The sequence below is a fragment of the Gopherus evgoodei genome, chromosome 8, assembly GCF_007399415.2.
Source record: "Gopherus evgoodei ecotype Sinaloan lineage chromosome 8, rGopEvg1_v1.p, whole genome shotgun sequence".
Classification (NCBI taxonomy): domain Eukaryota; kingdom Metazoa; phylum Chordata; order Testudines; family Testudinidae; genus Gopherus; species Gopherus evgoodei.
Window position 1 is genome coordinate 1,320,157 of NC_044329.1, and position 27,203 is coordinate 1,347,359.

The window sequence follows — 27,203 nt, forward strand, 5'->3', positions numbered from 1 at the left end:
GGCTGCCTGGGAAGGGCCCTTCAAGGTTATCAAGCAACTAAATGAGGTAAACTGTGTGGTGGAGCTGTCGAACCGGACACATCACCACCGGGTGTACCATGTGAATATGATGAGGCCATACTATGATGGGGGAATGTGGTGTTGGCCATGTGTGGACATTGGGAGGAGCAGGGAGATGACCCCTTAGTGGATCTATTCCCTGGGACAAAAGCTGGTTCCCCCCTGGAGACAATTCCCCTCTCTGATCAGCTGACCCTGGTCCAGCACGCTGAGATCAGAGGGGTGCTGCATCTGTACCGACAGCTGTTTTCCAACCAGCCTGGACGCACTCATTTGACTGTCCACCGGGTGGAGACCGGGTCACATCCCCCTATAAGATGCTCCCCTTTTCGGGTCACTGGGAAAACTGCCCGGGACCTAGAAAGAGAGGTCAGGGACATGCTGGCTTTGGGGGTGATCCAGCCGTCTTCCAGCCCTTGGGCCTCGCCAGTGGTGCTAGTCCCCAAAAGGGGTCAATCTGGTTCTGTGTAAACTATCAAAAGCTCAATGCCATCACCGTGTCTGATGCCTACCCCATGCCCAGGCCTGACGAGCTCCTAGACAAGCTGGGAGGTGCTCGGTACCTCACCACCATGGATCTTACAAAGGGCTACTGACAGGTACTGCTTGACGCAGATGCCAGGCTGAAATCAGACTTTATCACCACTCTGGGGCTCTATAAGTTTCTAACCCTGCCCTTTGGCCTCAGGGGAGCGCCGGCCACCTTCCAGCGTCTGGTGAATCAGCTACTCAGGGGAATAAAAAGTTTTGCCGTGGCATCTATTAACGACATCTGTGTCTTTAGCCAGACCTGGAAGGACCACGTGTCCCAGGTTAAACAAGTGCTGGACTGACTCTGGGAGGCTGGGTTAACAGTAAAGGCTGAGAAGTGCAAGGTGGGGATGCCTGAAGTATCTTATCTGGGCCATCGGGTGGGGAGCGGTTGCCTAAAGCCGGAACCAGCCAAGGTGGAGGTGATCAGAGACTGGCCTGCTCCCCAAACCAAAAAGCAGGTCCAAGCCTTTATTGGGATGGCGGGGTACTATCAAAGGTTTGTGCCTCACTTTAGTGCCACAGCCGCCCCCCTCACTACTGTGCAAGAAGGGGAAGCCAAAGAAGGTGGTCTGGACCAAGCAGTGCCAGCAGGCTCTCCGGGTGCTGGAGGAGGCTCTGGTTAGTGGCCCAGTTCTGGCAAACCCAGATTTTGACAAACCCTTTATGGTGTTCACTGATGCCTCAGACACGGGACTGGGGGCAGTGTTAATGCAGGAGGATGAAAAGGGGGAGAGACATCCCATCATGTACCTGAGTAAGAAGCTGCTACCCCGGGAACAAAGCTATGGGGCCATCGAGAAGGAATGCCTGGCCATGGTGTGGGCCCTTAAGAAGCTAGAGCCATATCTCTTTGGGCGACACTTCACCGTGTACACCGACCACTCTCCCCTGACCTGGCTGCACCAGATGAAAGGAGCCAACGCCAAGCTCCTGAGGTGCAGCCTGCTCCTGCAGGACTATGACATGGACATGGTCCATGTGAAGGGAAGTGCCAACCTGATAGCGGACGCGTTGTCCCGGAGAGGGAGCCCTGAACTTCCCCAGGTCACTGGGCAGAGTGACCCCGCTCAGTTCAGTCTCCAAGAGGGGAGAGATGTGATGGAGTAGGGGCTGTCGGTGTGGGGGATGGGAGAGCCGGGGATGTCTTTAGGTGAGGGACAGGATTTTTAAGCCTGTAACCTGAGCCAGGTGGGGGGGAAGGGGTTAGCACCTTGGCCCGGGAAGCTGGACAAAGGAATCGGGCGGCTAGAGGAGGGGCAGTTCAGTTTCGGTTTTGGGCTGGGTGAGGGGAATTCAGGGGATCCTATGCTGGGATCCAAGTGCCCTGAACCCCGAGAAGGACTCGACTGGGGGGTCCTGGTTGGGCCTCCAGGCTCTGCTGTAACCTGCCTTCCTGTTGTCCAATCAACCTTCTGTTTTACTGGCTGGCTGAGAGTCACTGTGAGTCCCAGGAAGAGGGGTGCAGGGCCGGACTCCCCCACACTCCGTGGCACCACCACAGTAGCATTTAACGTCACAAGGGGGTTAGTTAAACAGGAATTGAAAGGAACACAAGAGGGAAATGCCAGCAAGCTGCATGGAGGCCATAACAGAGGCTCAAACTATATGCATACCCCAACTAAAAAACCAGTAAGAAGTCCACAAACGTGTCCCCGTGGCAAACAGCAGAGTATAAGAGGGAAGCAAAAAGGCAGCCTTTAAATCTTGGAAGTCAAGTCCTGCTGGGGAAATAGGCAAGAGCATAAACTCTGGCGAGCCAAGTGTAAAAGTGTAATTTGGGATTGTGGAAGCAGGGAAAGAAAGAGGGTTTAAGTGCAGCCATTTAAGTGTCACAGACAGAGCAACTGTTCTGTCAAGTCTTAGCCTAGTACTGCGAGACCTGTAGAAGCAGGGCCCACGTCAGAAGCGAGTGGAAAACAGCAGGATAGTCAGTGTGACCCAGCCCGGAGATAACGATGTCTGAGAAGAGAAAGTGAGAAAATACCCGAGTAGATAGCAAATAGCCTAAATAAAATGCAGATGGTTTTAATTAACACATGTCACAAAGAGGTATAAATACTTGTGTGGTCTTGCTTGTACTTTGGAGAAACTGAGGCAGAGAAGCTCTCTGTCAGCTGTGTTCTTCCTTTGCAATCACATGTCCTGAATAAAGCTGTCTCTGATTTTGTTCCTTCCAACCTGAGAGAGGAGTTCGTTTCTTCCACAGGAGGCCAAAAAAGAATTTGAAGAGCAGCTAGCAAAAAACTAACAGCACCATTTTTAAGTTCATCAGAAGCAGAAAGCCTGGTGAACGATCAGTGGGGCCATGCATGATCGATGTGCTAAAGGAGCACTCAAAGAAGACAAGGCCATTGCAGAGAAACTAAGTGAATTCTTTGCATCGGTCTTCACAGCTGAAGATGTGAGGGAGATTCCCACACCTGAGCCATTCTTTTTAGGTGACAAAGCTGAGGCACTGTTCTAGATCGAGGTGTTAATAGAGGAGGTTTTGGAACAAACTGATAAACAGTAAAAAGTCACCAGAACCAATGGTATCACCAAGAGCTCTGAAGGAACTCAAATGTGAAATTGCAGGATTACTAACTGTGGCGTGTAACCTATGGCTTAAATCCCTGCATCCTCCCTGGGGGGCTCTGAGCAGGAACCCACCCCCAGCCTCTGTACCAGAGAAGAGCTAATGTGACACCAATTTTTAAAAGGTCGAGAGGTGATCCCGGCAATTACAGGCCAATTAGCCTGACTTCAGAATCGGGCAAACTGGTTGAAACTATAGTAAAGAACAGAATTGTCAGACACACGGATGAACACAGTTTGTTGGGGAAGAGTCAACAGGGCTTTTGTAAAGGGAAATCACACCTCAACAATCTGCTAGAATTCCTTGGGGGAGTCAACAAGGGAGATCCAGTAGATATAGTGAACTTGGACTTTCAGAAAGCCTTTGACAAGGTGTCATGGAGTGTGGGTGAGTCAAGGCCCTGCACCTTCGGCTTCCTGCAATTCACCAGGACTCTCAGCCAGCCAGTAAAGCAGCAAGTTTAGTTAGACGACAGGAACACAGTCCATGACAGGCCTTACAGGTACAGACAACAGGACCCCCTCAGTTAGGCCCATCTGGGGGGCCAGGGAGGCCAGAGCCTCATTGGGTTCTCATGTTATGTGCTCAGGTATCCTCCCTTCCCCAATGCCAGCAGTCCCGGCACAACTCCCCTGCAACCTTCCCAGGCCAATACTCCCCTCTCAGCATTCGAAGACCACATCAAGAACATTCCCAGTTCGTCACACAAGGTCCCTCACCAAAGGCTCTTATGCAAAGTGAGCAGTCTTGGGATAAGAGGGAGGATCCTCTCATGATCAGTAACTGGTTAAAAGATAGGAAACAAAGGGGAGGAATAAACGGTCAACTTTCACGGTGGACAGAGGTAAATAGTGGTGTCCCCCAGGGGTCTGTGCTGGGCCCAGTTCTATTCAACAGATTCATGAATGATCTGGCAAAGGGGGTAAACAGTGAGGTAGCAAAGTTTGCAGATGATACAAAACCAGGCAGACTGCGAAGAGCTACAAAGGGATCTCACAAAACTGGGTAACAGGGCAACAAAATGGCGGATAAAATTCAGTGTTGATAAATGCAAAGAAATGCACATTGGAAAACGTAATTCCAACTGTACATACACAATGCTGGGGTCTAAATTAGCTGTTACCACTCAAGAAAGAGACCTTGGAGTCATCGTGGACAGTTCTCTGAAAACATCCACTCACTGTGCAGCGGCAGTCAAAACAGCTAAGAGAATGTCAGGAACTATTAAGAAAGGGATAGAGCAGGAGTTGGCAACCTTTCAGCAGTGCTGTGCTGGGTCTTCATTTATTCACTCTAATTTAAAGTTTCTCGTGCCAGTCATACATTTTAACATTTTTAGAAGGTCTCTCTCTAAGTCTATAATATATAACTAAACTATTGTTGTATGTAAAGTAAATACGGTTATAAAATGTTTAAGAAGCTTCCTTTAAAATTAAATTAAAACGCAGAGGCCCCCCTGGACCAGTGGCCAGGCCCCCGGCAGTGTGAGTGCCACTGAAAATCAGCTCGCGTGTCGCCTTCAGTACCCGTGCCGTAGGTTGCCTACCCATGGGATAGATAATAAGACAGAAAATATCATGTTGCCTCTGTATAAATCCCTGGCACCCCCACACCCTGAATCTCGCATGCAGATGTGGTAGCCCCACCTCAAAAAAGATACATTAGAACTAGAAAAAGTACAGGGAAGGGCACCAAAAATGATGAGGGGTTGGAATGGCTGCCGTATGAGGAGAGATTAAGAAGACTGGGACTGTTCAGCTTGGATAAGAGACGACTAAGGGGGGATATGATGATAGAGGTCTATAAAATGGTGCCTGGTGTGGAGAAAGTGACGAGGGCCGTGTTATTTACCCCTTCCCATAACGCAAGAACCAGGGGTCACCCAAGGAATTACTAGGCAGCAGGTTTAAAGCAAACAGAAGGAAGTATTTCTTCACACAGCGCACAGTCAACCTGTGGAACTCCTTGCCAGAGGATGTTGTGAAGGCCAGAAGAATAACTGGGTTAAAAAAGAACTAGATAAATTAATGGAGGACAGGTCCATCAATGGCTGTTAGCCAGGATGGGCAGGGACACAACCCCAAGCTCCAGGTGTGCCTAAGCCAGGGGACGGATCACTCGCACTCGTCCTGTTCTGTTCACTCCCTCTGGGGCACCTGGCACTGGCCGCTGGCAGCAGACAGGACACTGGGCTGGACGGGCCATCAGGCTGACCCAGGCTGGCTGTTCTCATGTAGATGGGACAGGAACTGGCTGGCGGGCTAGGAACATGACTAAGGGCCAGAACCCTGCCAGGACTGGAGTAGCAGGGAGCTCCCCCCATGACCGCACTCCCACCTTGCTCCCTACAGCACCCCCTGCTGGGAGAGGCTGGAGCTGGAGTGGCTGGGAGTCCCCCCAGTGCCAGAGCTCCCTGCTGCTCTCCATGTGCCCCCAGGTCTGGCACAGAGTGCCCTTGGTCCAGGCCTCTCTCCACTGGGCTGGGGGCATCGCTTCTCTTTGCACAGGGGAGTCAGGCCCTGGGAGGCAGGGCATGGGTCAGGGCAGGGCTGGGGTCAGGCCATGGGGCAGGGTGGAGGTCAGGCCAAGAGGCAGGCCGTGGGTCAGGGCAGGGCTGAGGGGCAGGACTGGGGTAAGGGCTGGGCAGAAGGGCTGGGATCAGGCCATGGGGCAGGGCAGGGGGCAGGCTGAGGAGCAGGTTGGGGGCAGGCCGTGGGGCAGATTGGGGGCAGGGCATGGGGCAGGGTGGGAGGCAGGCCGTGGAGCAGGTTGGGGGCAGGCCATGGGGCAGGCCGTGGGGCAGGTTGGGGGCAGGCCATGCGGCAGGGCGGGGCTGGGGGCAGGCCATGGGGCAGGCCGTGGGAGGGCAGGGGCCGGTACCTGAAGCACGTCCGGGGTGTCGCGGAGGCAGTACACGCGGACGCTGTACTCCAGGGAGCTGCAGGAGGCCGGCGCGAAGAGCAGGATCTTGAGACGCTTGGCGGCCGCCATGCTGAGCGACTCCCCCACCAGGGCGAAGCGCCCCAGCTGCTCCGTGAAGACGTAGGCGGCCTGGGCCTCCAGCTGGCAGTAGTAGAGCCCCGAGGCTGCCTCCTCCCCGACCTGCAGCACGTCCTGCGGCAGAGACCCCAGAGCTGGGCACGCGCCCCCCGGCCCCCCTCAGCCCTGCCTGCCATGCGAGCCGGTGCCCTGCACGGGGACCCCACCTGGCCCTGCCTGAGGGGCTCCGAGCGGGGACCTGCCCCTGCCCTGGGGGGCTCCGAGCGGGGACCTGCCCCTGACCCCACCTGCGGGCTCCGAGTGGGGACCTGCCTCTGCCCTGGGGGGCTCCGAGTGGGGACCTGCCTCTGCTCTGGGGGGTCCAAGCGGGAACCCTGCCCCTGCCCCCGCCTTGGGGGCTCCAAGCGGGGACCTACCCCTGCGCTGGGGGGCTCTGAGCGAGGACCTGCCCCTGCCCCTGCCCCTGCCCTGGGAGGCTCCAAGTGGTGACCCACCACCTGCCCCTGCCCTGGGGGGCTCCAAGCGGGAACCTGCCCCTGCCCCCTATCCCTGCCCTGGGGGGCTCCAAGCGGGGACCTGCCCCTGCCCACGCCTGCGGGCTCCGAGTGGGGACCTGCCTCTTCCCTGGGGGGCTCCGAGCGGGGACCTGCCTCTGCCCCCGCCTGGGGGGCTCCAAGCGGGGACTTGCCCCTGCTCCTGCCCTGGGGGGTTCCGAGCAGGGATCCTCCCCCTGCCCCTGCCATGCGGGGCTTCGAGAGGGGACCTGCCCCTGCCCCTGCACTGGGGTCTCTGAGCGGGGACCTGCCCCTACCCCTGCCCTGGGGGGATCCGAGTGGGGACCTGCCCCTGCCTGGGGGGTTCCAAGTGGGGCCCCTTCCCCTGCCATGCAGGGCTCCGAGAGGGGACCTGCCCCTGCTCCTGCCCCTGTGCTGAGGTCTCTGAGCAGGGACTTGCCTCTGCACCTGCCCTGGGGGGCTCTGAGCGGGAACCTGCCCCTGCCCTGGGGTGCTTGGAGCAGGGACCCGTCCCCTGCCCTGGGGGGCTCCGAATGGGGACCCTCCCCCTCCCCCTGCCCTGGGAGGCTCTGAGTGGGGACCTGCCCCTGCTCTGGGGGGGCTCCAAGCGGGGACCCCAGGCCTAGCTGTTTTCTTTCCCAGGCCATGTCGGGGGAGGGGAAGTGCACCCCCTGTGAGTGCCTTTGGGGTCCCCTTGGCACTCCCAATATCAGCCCCCATTATGGGCCCTTGGCCCAGGCACTCACCTCCCAGCTGCCCTCACACGACTGCTTCTTCAGGCGGATGCTCCAGTCGGCGGCGTTGGCCTCCACGCAGTGCCGCAGGGCCAGGATGGCGGGACGCGTGAGCAGCACCCCCGGCGGCCCGCAGCTGACGATGGGGCTCAGCAGGGTCTGGCAGCCGGCGAGGGGCAACCTCCACAGGGAGAGGAGAGAGGATGAGAGGGGTGAGACGGGGCACTGCCAGGGCACAGAGCTGGCACAGCTGCAGGGCTCCATGCTGGTGGCCCAGGGGCTGGCAGGGCTGCGGGCCCAGCACCTACCTCACGTCCTCCTGCTTGTGCAGCGTCAGGTAGACCTCGTAGATCTTCCCCCGCGGGATGGCGTCGGGCGGGATGAGCAGGCTGATCCCTGCAGTAGGGCAGATGGCGCAGGTCAGCAGGGGCTGCCCTGATCCCAGCACCGCCCACGGGGCCCACCAGCCTTTCTGGCTCCAGCCCTGCCCGTGCCCCCCCGGAATGTGCCAGCCCATGCTGGAGTGCAGGCCCAGCATGGCAAGCCCAAACTCCCACGGCACCCACTGCCCGGTGGGCAGGGGGATGGATTCTCACGCTGGCTCGCAGGCTGGGGCCCCAGGGTGCCGCCCCACCCCCCCGCCAGCTGTACCTGTGTTGGGGATCAGGAGCCGCCCCCCCAGGAAATTGAAGGTGCCACAGGCCATGCTGGCAGCGCCCCGGGGCAGGGAGCGGAAGCAGCTCTGGGCGGCGAAGCGTGAGACAAAATCCAGGCCCTCAGCGGCGGGCGAGCTGTGGTGCAGGGTGTGGCGCCCAGCGCCCAGGGGGCTCAGCAGGTGCCCGTTGCTGAGCTGGAACTTGCTGTGCCCGTCCTGGCGTGAGCACAGGGAGCCCTGGTAGGTCATGGTGGTGGTGCTGAGGTCGGGCTGGATGGTGAGCAGGTGGGACGTCCCTGTGAGCGGGCAGAGGGTGACCCAGTCAGTGCTGTCCCCCACGGTCCCACCCCTTGCCTAGGCTGATGGGAAGGGTCCTGGGGCGTGAGCCCGGCTTTGTGCCAGCAGGCTGGCAGGGACGAGCACTCCAGGACCGCGCTGCCCGAGCCCATGGAGCTGCACCCCGCCCAGTGCTGCCCGCGTCCCCGTGCCGCACGCACCTGCCTTGGCTGGCTTGCTGCTGACGGGCTGGAAGCCGGCAGTGAGGATGGACGAGTCGGCCACGTCGGGGTCCAGGCCCCCCTTCTTGCGATAGCACACCAGGACCACCACGAGCAGCAGCAGCACCAGGCAGACGGCCACGGCCATGAGCCCCACGTACAGTGCCACGTCCTCGGGGCCAGAGGCGGCTGGGGGGAGAACTGCACTGAGCCAGGTGGAATGGGCAGGCACCCAGGGAGCCTGGGGCTCAGCACGAGGGTTTATCCCTGGACATGTGCCAGATTGGGGCTGAGGCCTTCTGTGGGGCTTGTGCCAGGGCCAGGCTCCCCACTGGGTCCCACTTCTGGCACCTGTCCCCATGGGAAACGCAGCTGAGGGCATGTGAGTACCTGTGGCCTGACAGGGACCTCGAGAGGTCATCTAGTCCAGTCCCCTGCCCTCCTGGCAGGGCTAAGTACACCTCTATACACCCCTATATAACGCTGTCCTCGGGCGCCAAAAAGTCTTACCACGTTATAGGTGAAATCGTGTTATACTGAACTTGCTTTGATCCACCGGAGTGCGCAGCCCTCCCTCCCCTCATCCCCGGAGCACTGCTTTACCGCGTTATGGCCGAATTCGTGTTATATCGGGTGGCGTTATATCGGGGTAGAGGTGTATTATCTAGACCACCCCTGACAGATGTTTGTCTAACCTGCTCTTAAAAATCCCCATTGATGGAGATTCCACAACCTCCCTGGGCAATTTATTCCAGTGTTTAACCACCCTGACAGTCAGGAAGTTTTTCCTTATGTCCAGCCCAAACTTCCCTTGCTGCAATTTAAGCCCATTGCTTCTTGTCCTGCCCTCAGAGGTTAAGAAGAACAATTTTTCTCCCTCCTTCTTGTAACAACCTTTTATGTACTTGAAAATTGTTACCACGTCCCCTCTCAGTCTTCTCTTCTCCAGACTTAACAAACCCAGTTTTTTCAATCTTCCCTCATAGGGCGTTTTCTAGACCTTTCATCATTTTTGTTGCTCTTCTCTGGACTTTCTCCAATTTGTCCACATCCTTCCTGAAATGTGGCACTCAGAACTGGACACAACACTTCAGTGGAGGCCTAATCACCACGGAGTAGAGCGGAAGAATTACTTCTCAAACTCAGATGTGAAATTGCAGGACTACTAACTGTAGTCTGTAACCTATCATTTAAATCAGCTTCTGTACCAAATGACTGGAGGAGAGCTAATGTGACACCACTTTTTTAAAAGGGCTCGAGAGGTGATCCTGGCAATTACAGGCCGATAAGCCTGACTTCAGTATTGGCGAACTGGTTGAAACTATAGTAAAGAACAGAATTGTCAGACACACAGATGAACATTGTCAGGCATGTAGATAAACTTAATGTGTTGGGGAAGAGTCAACATGGTGTTTGTAAAGGGAAATCACGCCTCACCAATCTACTAGGATTCTCTGAGGGGGTCAACAAGCATGTGGACAAGGGGGATCCAGTGGATATAGTGTACTTAGATTTTCAGAAAGCCTTTGACAAGGTCTCTCACCAAAGGCTCTTAAGCAAAGTGAGCTGCCACAGGATAAGGGGAGGTGCTCTCATGGCTCAGTAACTGGTTAAAAGAGAGGAAACAAAGAGGAGGTATAAATGGTCAGTTTTCAGAATGGAGCGAGGTAAATACAGTAACTCCTCACTTAAAGTCGTCTCAGTTAACGTCGTTTTGTTGTTACATTGCTGATCAATTAGGGAATATGCTCGTTTAAAGTTGTGTAATGCTCCCTTCTAATGTCATTTGGCAGCCTCCTGCTTTGTCTACTGCTTGCAGGAAAGGAGGGATAGCTCAGTGGTTTGAGCACTAGCCTACTCAACCCAGGGTTGTGAGTTCAGCCCTTGAGGGGGCCACTTACGGATCTGAGGCAAAAATCACTACTTGGTCCTGCTAGTGAAGGCAGGGGGGTGGACTCAATGACCCTTTGGGGTCCCTGCCAGTTAGGGGAGCTAGGTATAGCTCCACTAATTTTATTTATCTTAATTTTAAGAGCAGCCCATTGCAGCTAGCTGGTGGGGGCTTGGAACCAGGGTGGACCAGCAGCCCCCATCAGCTCCCCGCTCCCTTAAGTTCCCTGTGCAGCAGCCGCCCAGCAGGCTATCAAGGCAGGTCAGCTGTCCCTTCCCCCACTGCTGTGTGCTGCTCCTGCCCTCTGCCTTGGAGCTGTTCCCCAAGCCTCCTGCTTGCTGTGCAGGGGGGAGGAGGAGCTAATGTCAGGGTGCCCCCCTCCCCCCTGCTCCTGCACCCCACTTACCCCTTCTCCATATAGAGCAGGGAGGGGACATGGACGGAGAGAGACAGAGAGCGCCTGGGGCAGCAGCTGCTGTCTCAACGTCCTGATCCACTTCAAAAGACAATGCGCTGAAGAGTGGGTCAGCTTCCTTAAAGGGGCAGCGTGCATCTCTGGTGTGCGTCAGTCTCTGTCTGCCATGCTGTCTCCCCTCCCTCCTCTTCCTGCTGCCTTGTGTGAGAGGCTACAGTAACAGTGTGTTAACCCGTGAGGGCTCAGCCAGTGCTAGTTCATCAGTTAGCAGCAAGGCATTCCCTGGGAAACATCCCTCCCTCTGCCACCCTCTAACTTCACCACCTCAACCACGCTTCACAGTCATTATAGCTGTGAACAGTAACACACTGCTTGTTTAAAACAATTACTCTGTGTACATCTATATAATATATAGTTTTTTGTCTGGTGAAAAAAATTTCCCTGGAACCTAACCCCCCCCCATTTACATTAATTCTTATGAGGAAATTGGATTTGCTTAACATCGTTTCGCTTAAAGTTGCATTTTTCAGGAACAGAACTACAACATTAAGCGAGGGGTTACTGTGGTGGTTTTCCCAAGGGGTCTGTTCTGGGCCCAGTCCTATTCAACACATTCATAAATGATCTGGAGAAAGGGGTAAACAGTGAGGTGGCAAAATTTGCAGATGATCCAAAACTACTCAAGCAGCAAAGAGTCCTGTGGCACCTTATAGACTAACAGACATTTTGGAGCACGAGCTTTCGTGGGTGAATACCCACTTTGTTGGATGCATGTAGTGGACAGTTAAGTTCCAGGAAGACTGCGAAGAGCTACAAAAGTATCTCACAAAACTGGGCAACAAATTGGCAGATGAAATTCAATGTTGATAAACGCAAAGTAATGCACATTGGAAAACATCATCCCAACTGTACATATATAATGCTGGGGTCTAAATTAGCTGTTACCACTCAAGCAAGAGATCTGGGAATCATCGTGGACAGTTCTCTGAAAACATCCGTCACTGTGCAGCGGCAATCAAAAAAGTGAGCAGAATGTTGGGAGTCATTAGGAAAGGCATAGATGGTAAAACAGAAAATATCAGATTGCCTCTATCTAAATCCATGGTAGGCCCACCCCTTGAATACTGCGGGCAAGTTTGGTCGCCCCACCTCAAAAAAGATATTGGAATTGGAAAAGGTTCAGGAAAGGGCAACAAAAATGATGAGGGGGATGGAACGGCTGCCGAATGAGGAGAGATTAATAAGACTGGGACTTTTCAGCTTGGAAAAGAGACGACTAAGGGGGGATATGATAGAGGTCTCTAAAATCATGACTGGGGTGGAGAAAGTAAATAAGGAAGTGTTATTTACTCCTTCTCATAACACAAGAACTAGGGGCCACCAAATGAAATTAATAGGCAGCAGGTTTAAAACAAACCAAATGAAGCATTTATTCCCACAATACATAGTCAACCTGTGGAACTCCTTCCCAGATGTTGTTGTGACAGCCAAGATTATAACAGGGTTCAAAAAAGAACTAGATAAATTCCTGGAGAATCGGTCCATCAATGGTTATTAGCCAGGATGGGCAGGGATGGTGTCCCGAGCCTCCGTTTGCCAGAAGCTGGGTATGGGCGACAGCGGATGGATCACTTGATGATTCCCTGCTCTGTTCATTTCCTCTGGGGCACCTGGCATGGGCCACTGTCAGAAGACAGGAGATTGGACTAGATGGACCTTTGGTCTGACCCAGTAGGGCTGTTCTTACGTTCTCGTGTCTTGCTTACAATACTCCTGCTAATACAGCCCAGAATGACGTTCACTTTTTTTGCAATAGCCTTACACTGCTGACTCATATTTAGCTTGTGGTCCACTATGACCCCCCGATTCCTTTCTGCCGTTCTCCTTCCTAGGCAGTCATTGTCCATTTTGTATGTGTGCAACTGATTGTTCCTTCTAAATGGAGCACTTTGCATTTGTCCTTACTGAATTTCATCCTATTTACTTCAGACCATTTGTCCAGTTTGTCCAGATCATTTTGTATTTTCATCCTCTCCTCCAAACCACCTGCAATCTCTCCCAGCTTGGTATCGTCCGCAAACTTGATCAGTGTGATCTCTGTGCCATTACCTAACACACTGATGAAGATATTGAACAGAACTGGACCCAGAACTGATCCCTGTGGGACCCCGCTCGTTATGTCCTTCCAGCATGACTGTGGGCCACTGATGACTACTCTCTGGGAAGTTTTCCAATCAGTTTTGCACCCACCTTATAGTCAGGGGTGGCTCCAGGCACCAGCACGCCAAGTGCGTGCCTGGGGCGGCAAGCCACGGGAAGGCACTCTGCCTGTCGCCATGAGGGCGGCAGGCAGGCCGCCTTCGGCAGCACGCCTGCGGAGGGTCTGCTGGTCCCACGGCTTCGGTGGACCTCCTGCAGGCATGCTGCCAAATCCACAGGACCGGGGACCTGCCGCAGGCAAGCCGCCGAAGGCAGCCTGCCTGCCGTGCTCGGGGTGGCAAAATACCTAGAGCCGCCCCTGCTTATAGTAGCTCCATAGGTTGTATTTCCCTAGTTTGTTTATGAGGAGGTCATGCGAGATAGTATCAAAAGCCTTACTAAGTCAAGATGTACCACATCTACCACTTCCCCCCATCTGCAAGGCTTGTTCCCCTGTCACAGAAAGCCATCAGGTTGGTTTGACACGGTTGACTGTTACTTATCATCTTCTAGGTTTTTGCAAATTGGTTGCTTCATTATTTGTTCCATTATCTTTCCAGGTAATGAAGTTAAGCTGACCGGTCTGTAATTCCCCAGATTGTCCTTATTTCCCTTTTTATAGATTAATACTATATTTGCCCTTTTCCAGTCCTCAGAAATCTCTCCTGTCTTCCATGACTTTGCAAAGATAACTGCTAATGGCTCAGATATCTCCTCAGTCAGCTCCTTAAGTATTCTAGGATGTATTTCATCAGGCCCTGGGGACTGGAAGACATCTAACTTGTTTAAGTAATCTTTACCATGTTCTTTCCTTATTTTAGCCTCTGATCCTACCTCATTTTCACCGGCATTCACTATGTTAGACGTCCAATCGCCACCAACCTTCTTGGTGAAAACCGAGACAAAGACGTCATTAAGCACCTCTGCCATTTCCACATTTTCTGTTACTCTTTCCCCCTCATTGAGTAAAGGGCCTACTCTGTCCTGGGTCTTCCTCTTGCTTCTAATGTATCTGTAGAATGTTTTCTCATTACCCTTAATGTCTCCAGCTAGTTTGATCTTGTTTTGTGCCTTGGCCTTTCTAATATGGCCCTACATACTTCTGTTATTTGTTTATATTCATCCTTCGTCATTTGACCAAGTTTCCGCTTTCTGTAGGACCTTTTTTGAGTTTCAGGTCACTGAACATCTGGTTAAGCCAGGCTGGTCTCCTGCCAGACTTCTCATCTTTCCTACGCAGGGGGTAGTTTGCTCTTGTGCCTTTACTAATGTCTCTTTGAAAAACTGTCACCTGTCTTCAACTGCTTTTCCCCTGAGACTTGCTTCCCATGGGAGTGTGCCCCTGAGAGTGCAGTGTGCATGCCAACGGGCCTGGAGATTGCACGCCAGGCTGCCAGTGCATGTGTGTGGGTGAGTGTACATGTGTGTGTGTGGGTGCACATGTGTGTGCACACGTGTGTGCATGCGTGTGTGTGCACGCATTTCCAGGGCACCTCCTAGCTCTCCTGTCACCTGCCCGCCCACCCACCCACCAGCTGGCTGCAGGGGATGGGTCAGCGCTGTGAGAACTTGTGATTTTATGTAAATGGCAAAGCGAGGGCCTGGCAAAGCTAACGAGCTGCACACTGACGGGCCCTGCTGCTCAGACCCCAGAGGCTGCCTTGGAGCTCCCTCTGCAGAGCCTCGGGCAGTGTCCCCCACCCGCCGCATGCACATGGGCACCAGACCCCACAGCACAGCCCTGGACCCATCTGAGCCCCCGGGCTGGGCTCTCAGAGGGCCAGGATCAGATACACCTGGTGGGTGGGGTCCCCTCTGTCAGACATGGGCTGGGGGTGCAGAGGCTGCAGGGAATGGTGTGGGGTGGCCAAGAGGTCAGCCAGGGGGTCTTACGGGGTGCAGATGCTGCCAGTCCTGCTAACTGATGAGCCAGAACTGACGGGCCCAGCCCCACTTGCCGGCCTGGCAGCTGGCATGTGCCACCCCCCAGGGCCATGGCACCAGAAGCTGTGAATAAGGGGGAAGTTTTCTGAAGGTTTTGTATGAACACAGTGCGTGCCTCAGTTTCCCCTCGGTGTCGCACAAGTACCTCGGTGTGGGACAAGGGTGTGTGATCGTTGCAGAGACCCCAGAGGGCAGGTGTGATGCCGATGGGCCGCCTGGGCCCAGACAATGGCCGACACTCTGTATCCTGGCCCAGCCTCTGCATGGAGCCAGCCAGAGGAGCTGCAGGCCAGGGGACAGAGGAGGGGGAGTGGGCGTGACTGCGGCTGGGCTGCTGGAGGCTGCTCAGTCTCCTGGGTGGGACGCGTGTGTGTGTTGGACTTTGCTGAATCTTCCTGCGCTCACATGGTCTGTGCTATGCTGCGCTCCAGGCGACTAATAACCTGTCTGCGCCACAGGGGCTCTGTGGCTGAGGGGGTCGGGGAGTCCAGCCCTGGGGCTCTGTGGCTGGCAGGGCAGCGCTGGGGACGGGCAGGACCCCAGGGAGGAGACACTCACCGTGGCTGCAGAGCTCGGTGGTGCAGTTCCGGGTCTCCAGCTCGGCTCCTTGGCAGTCCTGGCCCCCGCTGCGAGGCGCCGGCTCCGAACACTCGCGGCTCCGCCAGTGTGTGCAGTCCAGAGCGCACAGCGACCACCGGCTCCAACCCGACCAGCCGCCGTCCACTGCACACCGCAGCCAGTGAGCACACAGGAACCTCAGCCAGACCTCTGCCCCGCTGCCCCCTGCCCCCTCCACCTCACTGCATGTCACTGCACCCCACCCACTGCATGACACTGCACCCTCCCCAATGCACCTCCCCACACCCCACTGCCTGGCCTCACTGCATGTCACTGCAACCCCCCCACTGTGTCCCACTGCCCCCTCCCCATTGTGCCCCATTGCCTTTGGCTCCTTGCCCGACTTTCTAATGGGGTCGGGACCACAGACATGGGACGGAACAACACGGACACGGGGGGGCGGAGATGACAGCTGGGAGAAGAGGGGCTGGGCACAGAGTGGGAGGACTCACAAAGGAAAGGAACCTGCTGCTCAGCCTGCAACCCCGGCTCAGGGAGCGGGTGACCTCCCTCCAGTCACAGCATGCAGCAGCTTGTCCGGCACCGCTCCGGGACGGCCCAGGCCTGGGACAGTGGAGGCTGTGGGTCGGGACTGAGGGGCACCGGCAGAGCTGGGGAGAGGGGGCACAGGGCTGGGCTGGCAGGGGGCTGCGGGTCAGGATTGAGGGGCACCAGCAGAGCTGTGGGGAGAGGGCACAGGGCTGAGACAGTGGGGGCTGCAGGTCAGGATTGAGGGGCACCAGCAGAGCTGGTGGGGGGGCACAGTGCTGGGATAGCTGAGGCTGCAGGTCGCGATTGAGGGGCACTGGCAGAGCTGGGGGGAGGGGGCACAAGTCCGGGACAGTGGGGGCTGCGGGTCAGGATTGACTGGCACCGGCAGAGCTGGGGGGGGGGCACAGGGCTGGGATAGCAGAGGCTGTGGGTTGGGATTGAGCGGAGCAGTGCAGGGCTGGGACAGTGGGGGCTGCGAGCTGGGATTGAGGGGCACTGGCAGAGCTGAGCCGAGAGGGTGCAGGGCTGGGCTGGCAGGGGCTGCGGGTCGGGATTGAAGGGCACTGGCAGAGCTGGGGGGGGGGCATAGGGCTGGGATAGCAGAGGCTGTGGGTTGGGATTGAGCGGAGCAGTGCAAGGCTGGGATAGTGGGGGCTGCGAGCTGGGATTGAGGGGCACTGGCAGAGCTGAGCCGAGAGGGTGCAGGGCTGGGCTGGCAGGGGCTGCGGGTCGGGATTGAGAGGCACTGGCAGAGCTGGTAGGGGGGCACTGGGCTGGTTGAGTGGGGGCTGCAAGTCAGGATTGAGGGGCACCAGCAGAGCTGGGGTGGGAGGTTGCCCCACCCCCCGTGCGCTTCTGAGCACGGTTGTCCCCTGGTGCCATGTACAGGTGCCTGGGGCTGGCAGATCGATGGGCACGGGGGCATGATGTGGCCGAGCGGGTACCTGGGCACAGGGTGGTGCAGGCGTTTTTCTGCACGTTCTGGCCCTCACAGAACGTTCCCCCATTGAGGGGTGCTGGGTTGGTGCAGCTCCGGCTCCGCTTCTGCCAGCCCTGTCCACAGCTGGTGCTGCAGGCCGACCAGTCTGTCCAAGTCGACCAGCCGCCGTTCACTGGGGTGGGAAAGGGACAGAGTCAGCGCAAGCCCCTGGCGCTGGGCAGGGCAGCACTGGGAGACTCCCAGCTGGGCTCCCTGCAATAGCAGGCTGGGCACCTGGCAGGGGGGGCTGCCCACGCTGGGGAAGGCGCTGCCCAGGGGCGCCCTGCTCTGGGGGGATTCGCTGGCTCCAGGGAAAGCTTCTGGGCTGCAGGGAGATAGACAGGGAGACACGGGGGGAGGGGACACAGCTGGGGGGTCCTGCTTTGCTGGGGTTTCCCTGCGTCACAGCTGGCTGCAGCCCCTGCTCTGTGCTGCCCACCCCCCCAGCTCCTTACCGTACACGGTGACAGCGGCGGAGGAGCTGCGGCGACGGGCCACCATGTTCTTGGCCACACAGGTGTAGTTGGCCGTGTCGGCCAGGCGCGCCCGCGGCACCACCAGGCTGTGCTCCGGCGTCACGTACACACTAGCATCCAGCGCCGGGTCCACCAGCTCCTCATTACGCAGCCACTCCACCTGCGGGCAACGGGCATCAGGCAGGGGCGGACACGGGGCGCTGGGGCAGGGGAGGACACGGGGTGCTGGGGCAGGCAGGGGAGGGGAGGAAATGGGGGCGCTGGGGCAGGAAAGGGAGGGGAGGACACGGGGTGCAGCAGCAGACAGGGGCAGGGCCTCCCAGAGGATTCGGGGGGCCTGGGGCAAAGCAATTTTGGGGGCCCCTTCCATAAAAATATTGCAATACTATACAATACTATATTCTCATGGGGGCCCCTCTGGGGCCCAGCACAAACTCCTCCACTTGCTCCCCTTCACGGGTGGCCCTGGAAAAAATAAACCTTCTGCATCTTGGCACAAACCCAGTTTTGAGAAAACTTCTTTACAAGGTGTCACTGATTCTCAGCATCAGCTGGTGCTAAAAGGTACTAAAGCTCATTAAAAGGGTTGGACAAATATTTTCCGTCAAAATTTTTCTGGATCGAAAACCAGGAGTTTTTAAAAAGCAGAACAAAATCACAGACAATGTCTGCTTTCCTTCAACATTTGTTGTGGTTTTTTTTAACTGAAAAGCTGAAATTAGTCCACCAAAACCTGAATATGGTTTGGGGTTTCAGAAGTGTGTGGCCAAATATTTGCTGCTTGCTGTGTTTGTTTAAAGAAACAATACAAAATTCTGCTTAAAAAAAATCCAAAACTTTTGAACCACCTCAGCTTGTGACCAAACGCCTGAGCCCAGCCAGTCGGAGATTTTTCCAGGTTTCTGACACTCTGCTGGCTTCCTTGACTCATATCCGTCTCCATAACTTTGGGTTCATTTAGGTTAGAACATAAGAACAGCTAGACTGGGTCAGACCAAAGGTCCATCCAGCCCAGTATCCTGTCTGCTGACAATAACCGATGCAGCGGCGGCTCCAGGCACCAGCGCATGCCTGGGGCAGCAAGCTGCGGAGGGCAGCCTGCCAGTCCCTGCAAGAACGGCAGTCAGCCTGCCTTTGGCGGCGTGCCTGCAGGAGGTCTGCCGGTCCTGCAGATTCAGCGGCAATTCGGCGGCGGGTACACCGAAGCTGTGGGACTGGCGGAGCTCCCGCAGGCGTGCCGCCGAAGGCAGCCTGACTGCCGTGCTTGGGGCAGCAAAAAAGCTAGAGCCGCCCCTGGGCCAATGCCAGGTGCCCCAGAGGGAGTGAACCTAACAGGCAATGATCAAGTGATCTCTCACCTGCCATTCATCTCCACCCTCTGACAGACAGAGGCTAGGGACACCATTCCTTACCCATCCTGGCTAATAGCCATTCATGGACTTAACCTCCATGAATTTATCTGTTTCCTAGAGACTGGCTCCATGGGGTCCCTCACACACTGGAGATGGTCACTGTGGGTTTGTCTTTAGTAGAGCTTATGTACATACTCCACGAACTGAGCATTTGAGCGTGTTCCAGAATCTGGGATGAGCCTATGTTGTGAAAACTGAAATGCTCAAAATAGCACATGCATGTGAATGGACACAGGGTGCTAAAATTAAATTAACTCAGGGGTTCTCGAACTGGGGGTCGGGACCCCTCAGGGGGTAACAAGGTTATTACTGGGGGTCGTAAGCTATCAGCCTCCACCTCAAACCCCGCTTTGCCTCCACCATTTATAATAGTGTTAAATATATTAAAAAGTGTTTTTAATTTATAAGGGGGGGGGTCACACTCAGAGTTTGCTATGTGAAAGGGGTCACCAGTATAAAAGTCTGAGAACCACTGAATTAACCCCTCTGAAGCCTCAGGGAATGTGTGTGTGGGGGGGTGTCTCCCTTGGTAGGGTCTGGAAGGAGGTAGGTGGTGTAGGATATTGCTCTTCTCAAGTGATCCCTCCCCCAGTGGCTAATTTTAAAGGAAGCCCCCTCCCCTGGCATGAATCTCCCTATGGCACTGAAATTAAATCGAGACTATAATTTGGCATTTGAGAAGTGAAGGGGATGGGAGCCCTAATGGAAAAGCTAACAGCTTGGCTCTTCTGCAAGCCTCAAACTGCTGAATGAGCTTTAGGGTAGGGAAGGCCGTGCCTCCCAGACAGCCTGGCCCTGCCCCCTATCTGACCCCCACCCACTTCCTGCCCCCCAACTGCCCACCCCCCTCAGAATCCCCGACCCATCCTGCTCCTTGTCCCCTCACCGTCTCCCAGAGACCACCCCGCAACCACCACCCGGGACCCCACCCCTGCTCCCTGTCCCTTGACTGCCCCGCTGAGTCCTGACAGACCCCCAGAACGCCCACGATTCAACCCCCCCTCTCTGTTCCCTGTCCCGCCGGAGCCACGCTGCAGCTGTCCAGGGACGCTCCTGGATGCGCTGAGGCTCCGGGTGAGGGGTGGAGGCAGGGTCGGGTCAAGCTGGAGGTGGAGAGGGAGCCTCAGCTATTCTTGTGGGGGGGCCCTGCAGAGACCGGGGCCTGGGGCAAATTGTTCCACTTCCCCCCCCCGGGTGGCCTTGGACAGGGGAGGGCAGGACACGAGGGTGCTGGGGCAGTCAGGGGAGGGGAGGACATGGGGCGCTGGGGCAGGCGAAGGATGGGAGGACACAGGGGCACTGGGGCAGGTAGGGGAGGGGAGGACATGGGGTGCTGCAGGAGAGGGACTTCCCAGGCCAGTTCCCGCCCTGTCCGCCTGCCCTGCACTCCCTGGGCCCAGGCTAGTGTGCTCCATACATGCAGGTTACAACGCCTGCTTGCGTCCGGCTTACCCAGTGACCTGGGTCGCCCCAGGTCAGGACCTGGCTCCCCGCCGCTCCCCACTTCCACCGCCTTTGTGCCACCTGCCAGCTGGATCTGGGGGGATTCAATGTCCTTGCAGGTGATCAGTGACGCTGTTACGACCCCACTGGGGGCCCCCGACCGCAGCTCATTCCCGCTGAGTTACAGAGCAAGGCCTGGCCCTTGCCAGCCACGGGAGGTGTGGTCCCTGGACTCACCTCGGCCGGCGGGATCCCCTCCGGGGGGCGGCACGCCAGCACGATCTCCTGCTCGATGGAGACCTCCCTGCCCATCGGCTCCTCCTCAAAGTTCTTCCTCAGGTCTGGAGAACAGGGTGAGAGAGCAGAGCAGGCTGAAAAGAGAAACGCCTCCAGGCCAGGTGGCTCTGACCCCCGGCCTGGAACCCCCGGCCTGGAACCCCAAGGCTGGCACAGGCCTCAATAACCCTGCACAGCTGGGACACCTGCCTGGGCTAGGGGATGCCAGACAGATGCTGGCCCGGCTCCCACGGGGCTGCATGAGGGCGGCCCAGCTGTGGCTCAGGAGGGCTCAGCCCTCTGGATCTTGAGCCAGGGAGCTCCATGCCCCTTGCCCAGGGGGCAGCAGCTGCGGTGCCAGTGGAGGGCATGGCGGGTGCACTCACAGGCAATGCGCACATAGGCCTTCTGGCTCTTGGTGGTCCCCGAGGAGCTCCAGGCGACGCACTGGCACCAGTACTCCTCCAGCCCAAAGATCCGCTCCACTTGCTGCCGGGAGATATCGATCCGGACGTCCATGAGGGGCAGCCCTGGGACAGAGCAGTGTGTCAGGGATCCGCCGCACCTGGGCAGGAGGGTGACACACTAGGGTGGCACTGCCCCTGCCCCCAGCCCTCGCAAGGGCCAGCCCATTGCAGAGCGCATGCCCAGATGGGCCCCTCAGGTCTCAAGGCAGCTCGGCCCAGGGGCTCCCCTAGATCTGTGGTGCTCATGGCGGGGGGTGGGGGTGAAGAGCTGCCATCCCATCTCCAAGCTGGGCCGCCAAAACCAAGGAGAGTTGTCTATAATGTTTTATGAGTCCTGTGTGTGCCTCAGTTTCCCCTATATTGTGCATGGCTCCGCGGGTGGGGTGGAAAGGACAGTTTGCTCTCTGGGAGGCTAAGAGACAGAGGCGGACATGTCGCCTGCTCTCTGAGCCAGGGTGGGGCACTGAAAAAAACATGGCTGAGTCTGACTCCATCTCATTGGAGAATCTGAGACGACAATGGCAGATCCAATCGCCAGGACACCGACCCCTCGCACCCCGCGGCCCAGAGGGAGATGGCCCCCCCAGCAGGGAAGCTGGGCACAGACCCCAGCTGTGGAACAAAGGCCGGGGGATAAGAGCTGGCTGCTGGGAGGAACTGGGGCTCTTACGGAGAGACACAGCCCCTGACACTGGGGTTCCCTGGGGGCCTCTTCTGGGCTCCACGAAGGACTCCCTGTGCTGTGCCTGCTGCCTGCCCAGCCCCAGGGCTGGGGGAGTGTCGCTGCGAATGCTGGGCGAGGGGCATTGCCCCCTGTGGAGGGGGCACAGCAGCGTCTGGCTCAGCTGGACTCGCTGGCAGAGCTCACAGGGGGACAGGGGGCTGGAGCCCAGAGGTTCAGTCCAAGGAGGCGGTGAGGCTGCGGGGCCCCCTCGGGGGTCTGACTGGAGGGGTCCTCCAGAGGCTGTTCCAAAGCTGGGGCGTAGCACCCAGCCTGTGCAGCCCTGACACACACACCCCAGCTCTGTCAGTGCCCCTCAGGCTCAGCTTGCAGCCCCTGCTACCCCAGCCCTGGGCACAGCTGGCCAGCGGTGCTGCTGTATCGTGACAGAGCGGTGCTCAGACCGCTCCCCCCTTGCAGAGCTCTGCACCCATAGCCCACTCCCCGGCTCCCTCTGACACAGGCTGGCTGGGGCTGCAGCCCCCCCCCGGGACCCCTGCCATCATACACGGCCTCGCTGACAGCTGCTGTCCCCTCCAGGCTGCGGAGACACCTGCCCTCTGCCCCGGGAGAGCCAGCAGCTGCAGGAGCAGAAGGAGCCTCCAGCGGGGAGGAGGGACGAGCACCGGAGGTCGGTACAGGGACACGTGGGGCAGGGTGCTCCCCCAGCTGCCTTGCACAGCCTGGACTGCGCACGGCCCCCCAGGAGCCTGTGCAGGAGGGCGGCACAAGGACACCCCTGAGCAGGGGGCTCCAGAACAAGCCATCCACCCCCTGGAGTGGGCAGAGTCTGGCCACCCCCACAGACCTGGAAGAGGGAGCGGGAGGGGGGCAGATGGGAACCCAGTGATTTGCATGCGAGGGACCGTGCATGGCACAGCTCTGCACACAGATGTGACCAAGTGGGAATGTTCTTAATGTTTTTCCTGAGTGTTGTGTGGGTGCCTCAGTTTCCCCTCTGCCTTTCTCGAGTGTCTAGGGGGTGTGATTGTTGCAGATCCGTAGGGGACCAGTGTGATGCTGTCTGGACAGAGAATGGCTGACACTCTGTCTCCTGGCAGCTGATGGCCTGGGCCCCTCCTCTGCAAAAGTGCCAGCTGAAGGTGTTGGAGGACAAAGGGATCAGGTGACCTCCTGGCCCGGGAAAGGGACAAGAAGGGGAGGGGCTGAAGAGTTTCACTATGGGCTGGCTGGGGAAATAGAGGGGCCTCCCCTGGCCCCCCAAGATGGACCTGACTGAGGGGTCCTGTTGTCTGTACCGGCAAGTCCTGTCTTGGACTGTGTTCCTGTCGTCTAATAAACCTGTGTTACTGGCTGGCTGGGAGTCCCGGTGAATCGCAGGAAGCCAGGGGTGCAGGGCCTGGTCTCCCCCACACTCCGTGACAAGCAGCCCTTCCACTCCAGGGCCCCCCGTGCTCCCCAGGCAGCCCGGCGCCAGCAGGGGGCAGCGCGGCCCTGTGGGGCAGAAAGGCTGATTTCCCGGTTCCCAGGCCCAGCCCGTTGTGCAGGGGATCGTGGGCGCTGAGAGATGCCGTGGCTGGGGCAGGGCCTCTTCCTCAAGGCAGCTCTGAGTGGCACCAGCTAGGCTGGCACGGCCCGGTGCGGCGGAGGGAAGCACGGGAGCTACAATTCAAGGAGACCCTTTGACTCGCTGTCCCGTGGGGCTGCCCCACTCCTGGGCACTCGCCAGCTCCAACCGCCCCCACCCCCAGCCCAGCCTTGCATGCCAGGACACGGCGCCCCCCAGGGCTCCCTGCTGCCCTGGCAGTGCAGTGATGGGAGTGGGGGGAGCAAGCCCTCCCATCTGTGCCATCCTCCAGGCCCGGGCAGCGTCAGGCCAATGAGCAGACGGCAGGCTCTGGGCCAGGGTGTGATGCCTCCCAGTGCTCTGAGGAGCTGGCACATGGCCTGTGCCACGGGACAGACCTCGTCTCCAGCCAGGGCTCAGCCAGTGAATGCAGGGTCCAGCCGTGTCAGGCCCAGAGTGGGAGCATGGGCTCGACCTGCTGCCTTCCCCATGTAGCCATGGCCTGGCATGGGCCCAGACACCCACGCATGCTGTGCTCCCAGCCCAGCCCCCTCACGACATGGTGGGCACACGCCCAGGCTGTGCAGCCCTGGGCCCCTCCACGGCTCTGGGACAGCAACTCCTGGGTGTGACAAAGTGGGGGGTTTCTCATTTTTTCTGTGTTTTCCAGTGGGTTGCATGCAGAGGAGGTGGGACTCAGTGTCCCCGGGTGTTACTGGTTTAACGAGGGGAGAGGAGAGGGAGTTTGTCGGGACACAGGACCGGAGAGGGAACTCGGGAGCCCAGCTGATGGCCTGGAGGATGGAGACCCCAGCAACTGGTGACCTGGTAACCTAAGGACTCAGCTCAGGAGTTGCAGCCGATTCTGGCCAGTGGGAGGACAGTGGGCTGCGGGGAGAGGACCCTGGTGACCTGACCAGCCGGTTCCAGCCAGAGGGGCCAGAGGAAGGATGAGAGGAGAGGAGATCCAGGCAGGGGCGGCTCCAGGCACCAGCACGCTAAGCGCGTGCTTGGGGCAGCAAGCCACGGGGGGCGCTCTGCCACCGCCGTGAGGGCAGCAGGCAGGTTGCTGGAAGGGGCACCCCCCACGGACCACACGGGGCCACGAGTAGGCACCATCTGTGCATCGTAACACTGGGACAGCAGGACCTGGCCACGGGGTTGCCAGGAGCGGGGATGGGTGGGTGCGTAGGGAGCAGGCCTCTCCCCCAGGCTCCTCCTTCCAACCCCAGCTCAGTCACCCCCAATCTCTCTCACTCGCTCCCCACTGCCCCTCCCGCATGACCCGAAGCAGGTCCCCATGTTGCAGCCTGGCCACCCTGTGCTGGGGGCACATGTCCCGCAGGGACCAGCAAACTCGCCTCAGCGGTGTCCAGATTCGCCCCAGGCCTGGGGGTGCCTGGAGCCAGTATCAGAGCAGCCCAGGCCTGGCCGGCTCGTGGGGTCCCCGGTTGGGCACAAGGTGTGCAGGGCACCAGCTCTCTCTGCTTCCGGCCATGGGCACCGCTGCCCCTGCCCCGATGCCCAGGCTCCAGCCCGGCCAGCGCTGCCCTTACCGGTGCCCTGGTCCGTGCTGCGCTGCGTGACGTGCTCGCCCTGGTGCACCCACTCCCCGTTGCACTTGAAGTAGATCTGGGTGGCGGGCGTCGCCCTGCAGGCCAGGCTCACAGGCTTGTTCTTGACGATGTAGACATCTTGGGGCTCCAGCAGGAAGTGGGGCAGCAGGTCCGAAGAGGTCCCTGGCATGGGGTTGGCCACTGTGGCGCTCTGCTGGGCACCTGGCAAGAAAGGAGAGAGGCTCAGAGCCCCCAGGGCCATGGAGGTGGGGCAGTGAGCCAGGCTGTGCCCTGGGGTAGCCCCGAGGAGAGCAGCCTGGGGAGTGCCCAGCCAGCTCCAGCCTTTGGAGTCACCAAGTCCAGAGCCAGCAGGGAACCTGGGCTCACCCTGTCTAACTCCAGGGAAAGCCCACAATCACCCCTAGAAAACCTCCTCAAATGGCCCGTGACAGGGAATCCACCAGGACCCTCGGTAAATCCCCTGTTAAAAAGGGGCCTCTACTGCCAGTCTGAATTCATCTGCCTTCAGCTTCCAGCCCCTGGGTGGGCTCAGATCTTTCCTCGTGGGATGCAAGGGCCCGTTAGCAAGTGTTTGTTTCCCATGTAGGTACGGACAGACTGGGACCAACTAACCCCGTAACTCTCTCTTTGGTCAGCTCGACCGAGGGAGCCCCTGGAGTCTGTCACTACAAGGCAGGTTTTCTAATCCTTTCATCATTCCCGGGGCTCATCTCTGACCCCTCCCCACTTTACCAACGTCCTTCTTGAACTGTGGGCACCAGAACCGGGCACCAGATTCCAGCCGCGGTCGCACCAGTGCTGAATACAGAGGGAAAATCACCTCTCTGTGCCACTCGCAAGCCCGTCCCCAGCGTCGCTCTGGGCGCTCACGTTCAGGTGATTCTCCACCATGGCCCCTCGCACGTATGACCGTCATGCCTGGCCCCGGTGCAGCTACGTTCTGCTGTCTGACGTGCAGGGTTTGCCTGCACCCTGGTCACCAGTGATCCAGGGCTCTATCGCTGACCTAGGCTCTTCACTACTTCCCATGCCCAGGTCTGATGCCATCTGCCCGCTCTTTCAGGGGTGGTTTTATGTTTTCTCTCAGGTCACTGATGAAGACGTCCAATGGGCAGGGCCAAGACCCGATCCCGCAGGACCCCACTAGCACGCACCCGCGCCGTGACAATCCCTTGCTCCGTTACATTTGGAGACCCAACCCTCAGCCAGGTTTTAAGCCACATAACATGGGCCACGTTCATTTTCTATCGTCGTTTTCCAATCAGGACGTCATGTGGCACCAAGTCTGTGATGTCAACACGACTCCCCCCAGCATCCACCCCTGTAATTGCCTGAGAAAAGAGAGGAAGGGAGTTTGGCAGGGTCTGGCTTCCCTAACCGCCTGCTGATTTGCATTCATTACATTCGCTCCCTGGGGCCAGCCTCTCCACCAGCCCCTCACGTGGAATGCCATCTGCCCTGCCCCAAGAGTCTCTGCCAGTGCCAATCCCACCCAACCTGCTGCCCCAGCCGGTGTGGGGGGGTCACTCAGCTCCACCAGCCGCCCCCACCCTGACTAATTCATCAGCGCTAAGCCCAGGCCGCACTTAACGGCTACTGAACAAAAAATGTTGCGTGAGCTGCCGGGGCCATGAGTCACTTCTCCGGCACCCGCAGCCTGGGATGGGCAGCCACCCACTGGCACTACCACGGGGAGGGGACAATGCCCACCCCTGGGCGCTGGGGCTCTGGAGCTGGGGGGGAGCCTGGAGCAGCATCTGGGACCTCCACGTGGGAGGAGCTATTCCTTCACCGGGCAGCCTCTTTCAGCCCCCTCCCCTGCAGCACCCTGGCCCCACCAGCCTGGGGAGGGGGCAGGAACGTCTGAGAGACCCCGGATGACGGGGCTGGAGTGGGGCACGGGTTACCCATTGCTAGGAGATCTGCACTTGGCCCCTCCCCCAACCCTCAGACAGCAAACATCTGTTCCTGGACCCCCCAGTCAGCCCACACCTGCACCTGGACCCCTCCCACCCCCTTCTGCACAGCACACGACCTGCCCCCCTTGGCCTGACCCCCAGGAACAGGGATCCACTGCTGCCCCAGCCAGGCAGGCATCCGTCCATCTGTCCCTGTGACGATGCGCTTCTGGCAGGACCCAACTGAGAGTGCCAATTCAGGACAAATCGCTTAAAACTGGTCAGTCACAGCCCAAG

At 58.2% G+C, this 27,203-nt stretch overlaps 1 protein-coding gene across 2 annotated transcripts in view; it reads right to left on the bottom strand.

Moving 5' to 3' along the window:
- UNC5A (unc-5 netrin receptor A) overlaps positions 1-25,204 on the bottom strand; it is a 35,296-nt gene extending 10,092 nt beyond the window's left edge. The window contains exons 1-11 of one of the 2 annotated variants that reach the window (XM_030573711.1): positions 24,988-25,204; positions 21,102-21,245; positions 20,677-20,780; positions 17,564-17,744; positions 17,074-17,241; positions 15,578-15,742; positions 8,571-8,759; positions 8,070-8,369; positions 7,727-7,814; positions 7,431-7,599; positions 6,050-6,283 (exon numbers count right to left, since the gene is read on the bottom strand). In XM_030573711.1, coding sequence (XP_030429571.1) covers positions 6,050-6,283; positions 7,431-7,599; positions 7,727-7,814; positions 8,070-8,369; positions 8,571-8,759; positions 15,578-15,742; positions 17,074-17,241; positions 17,564-17,744; positions 20,677-20,780; positions 21,102-21,245; positions 24,988-25,177 — 1,932 coding nt within the window. In that variant the 5' untranslated portion in view covers positions 25,178-25,204. The remainder of the gene's footprint in view (positions 1-6,049; positions 6,284-7,430; positions 7,600-7,726; positions 7,815-8,069; positions 8,370-8,570; positions 8,760-15,577; positions 15,743-17,073; positions 17,242-17,563; positions 17,745-20,676; positions 20,781-21,101; positions 21,246-24,987) is intronic. The other variant, XM_030573712.1, reaches the window with a different exon arrangement.
- Positions 25,205-27,203: the final 1,999 nt, after the last annotated feature.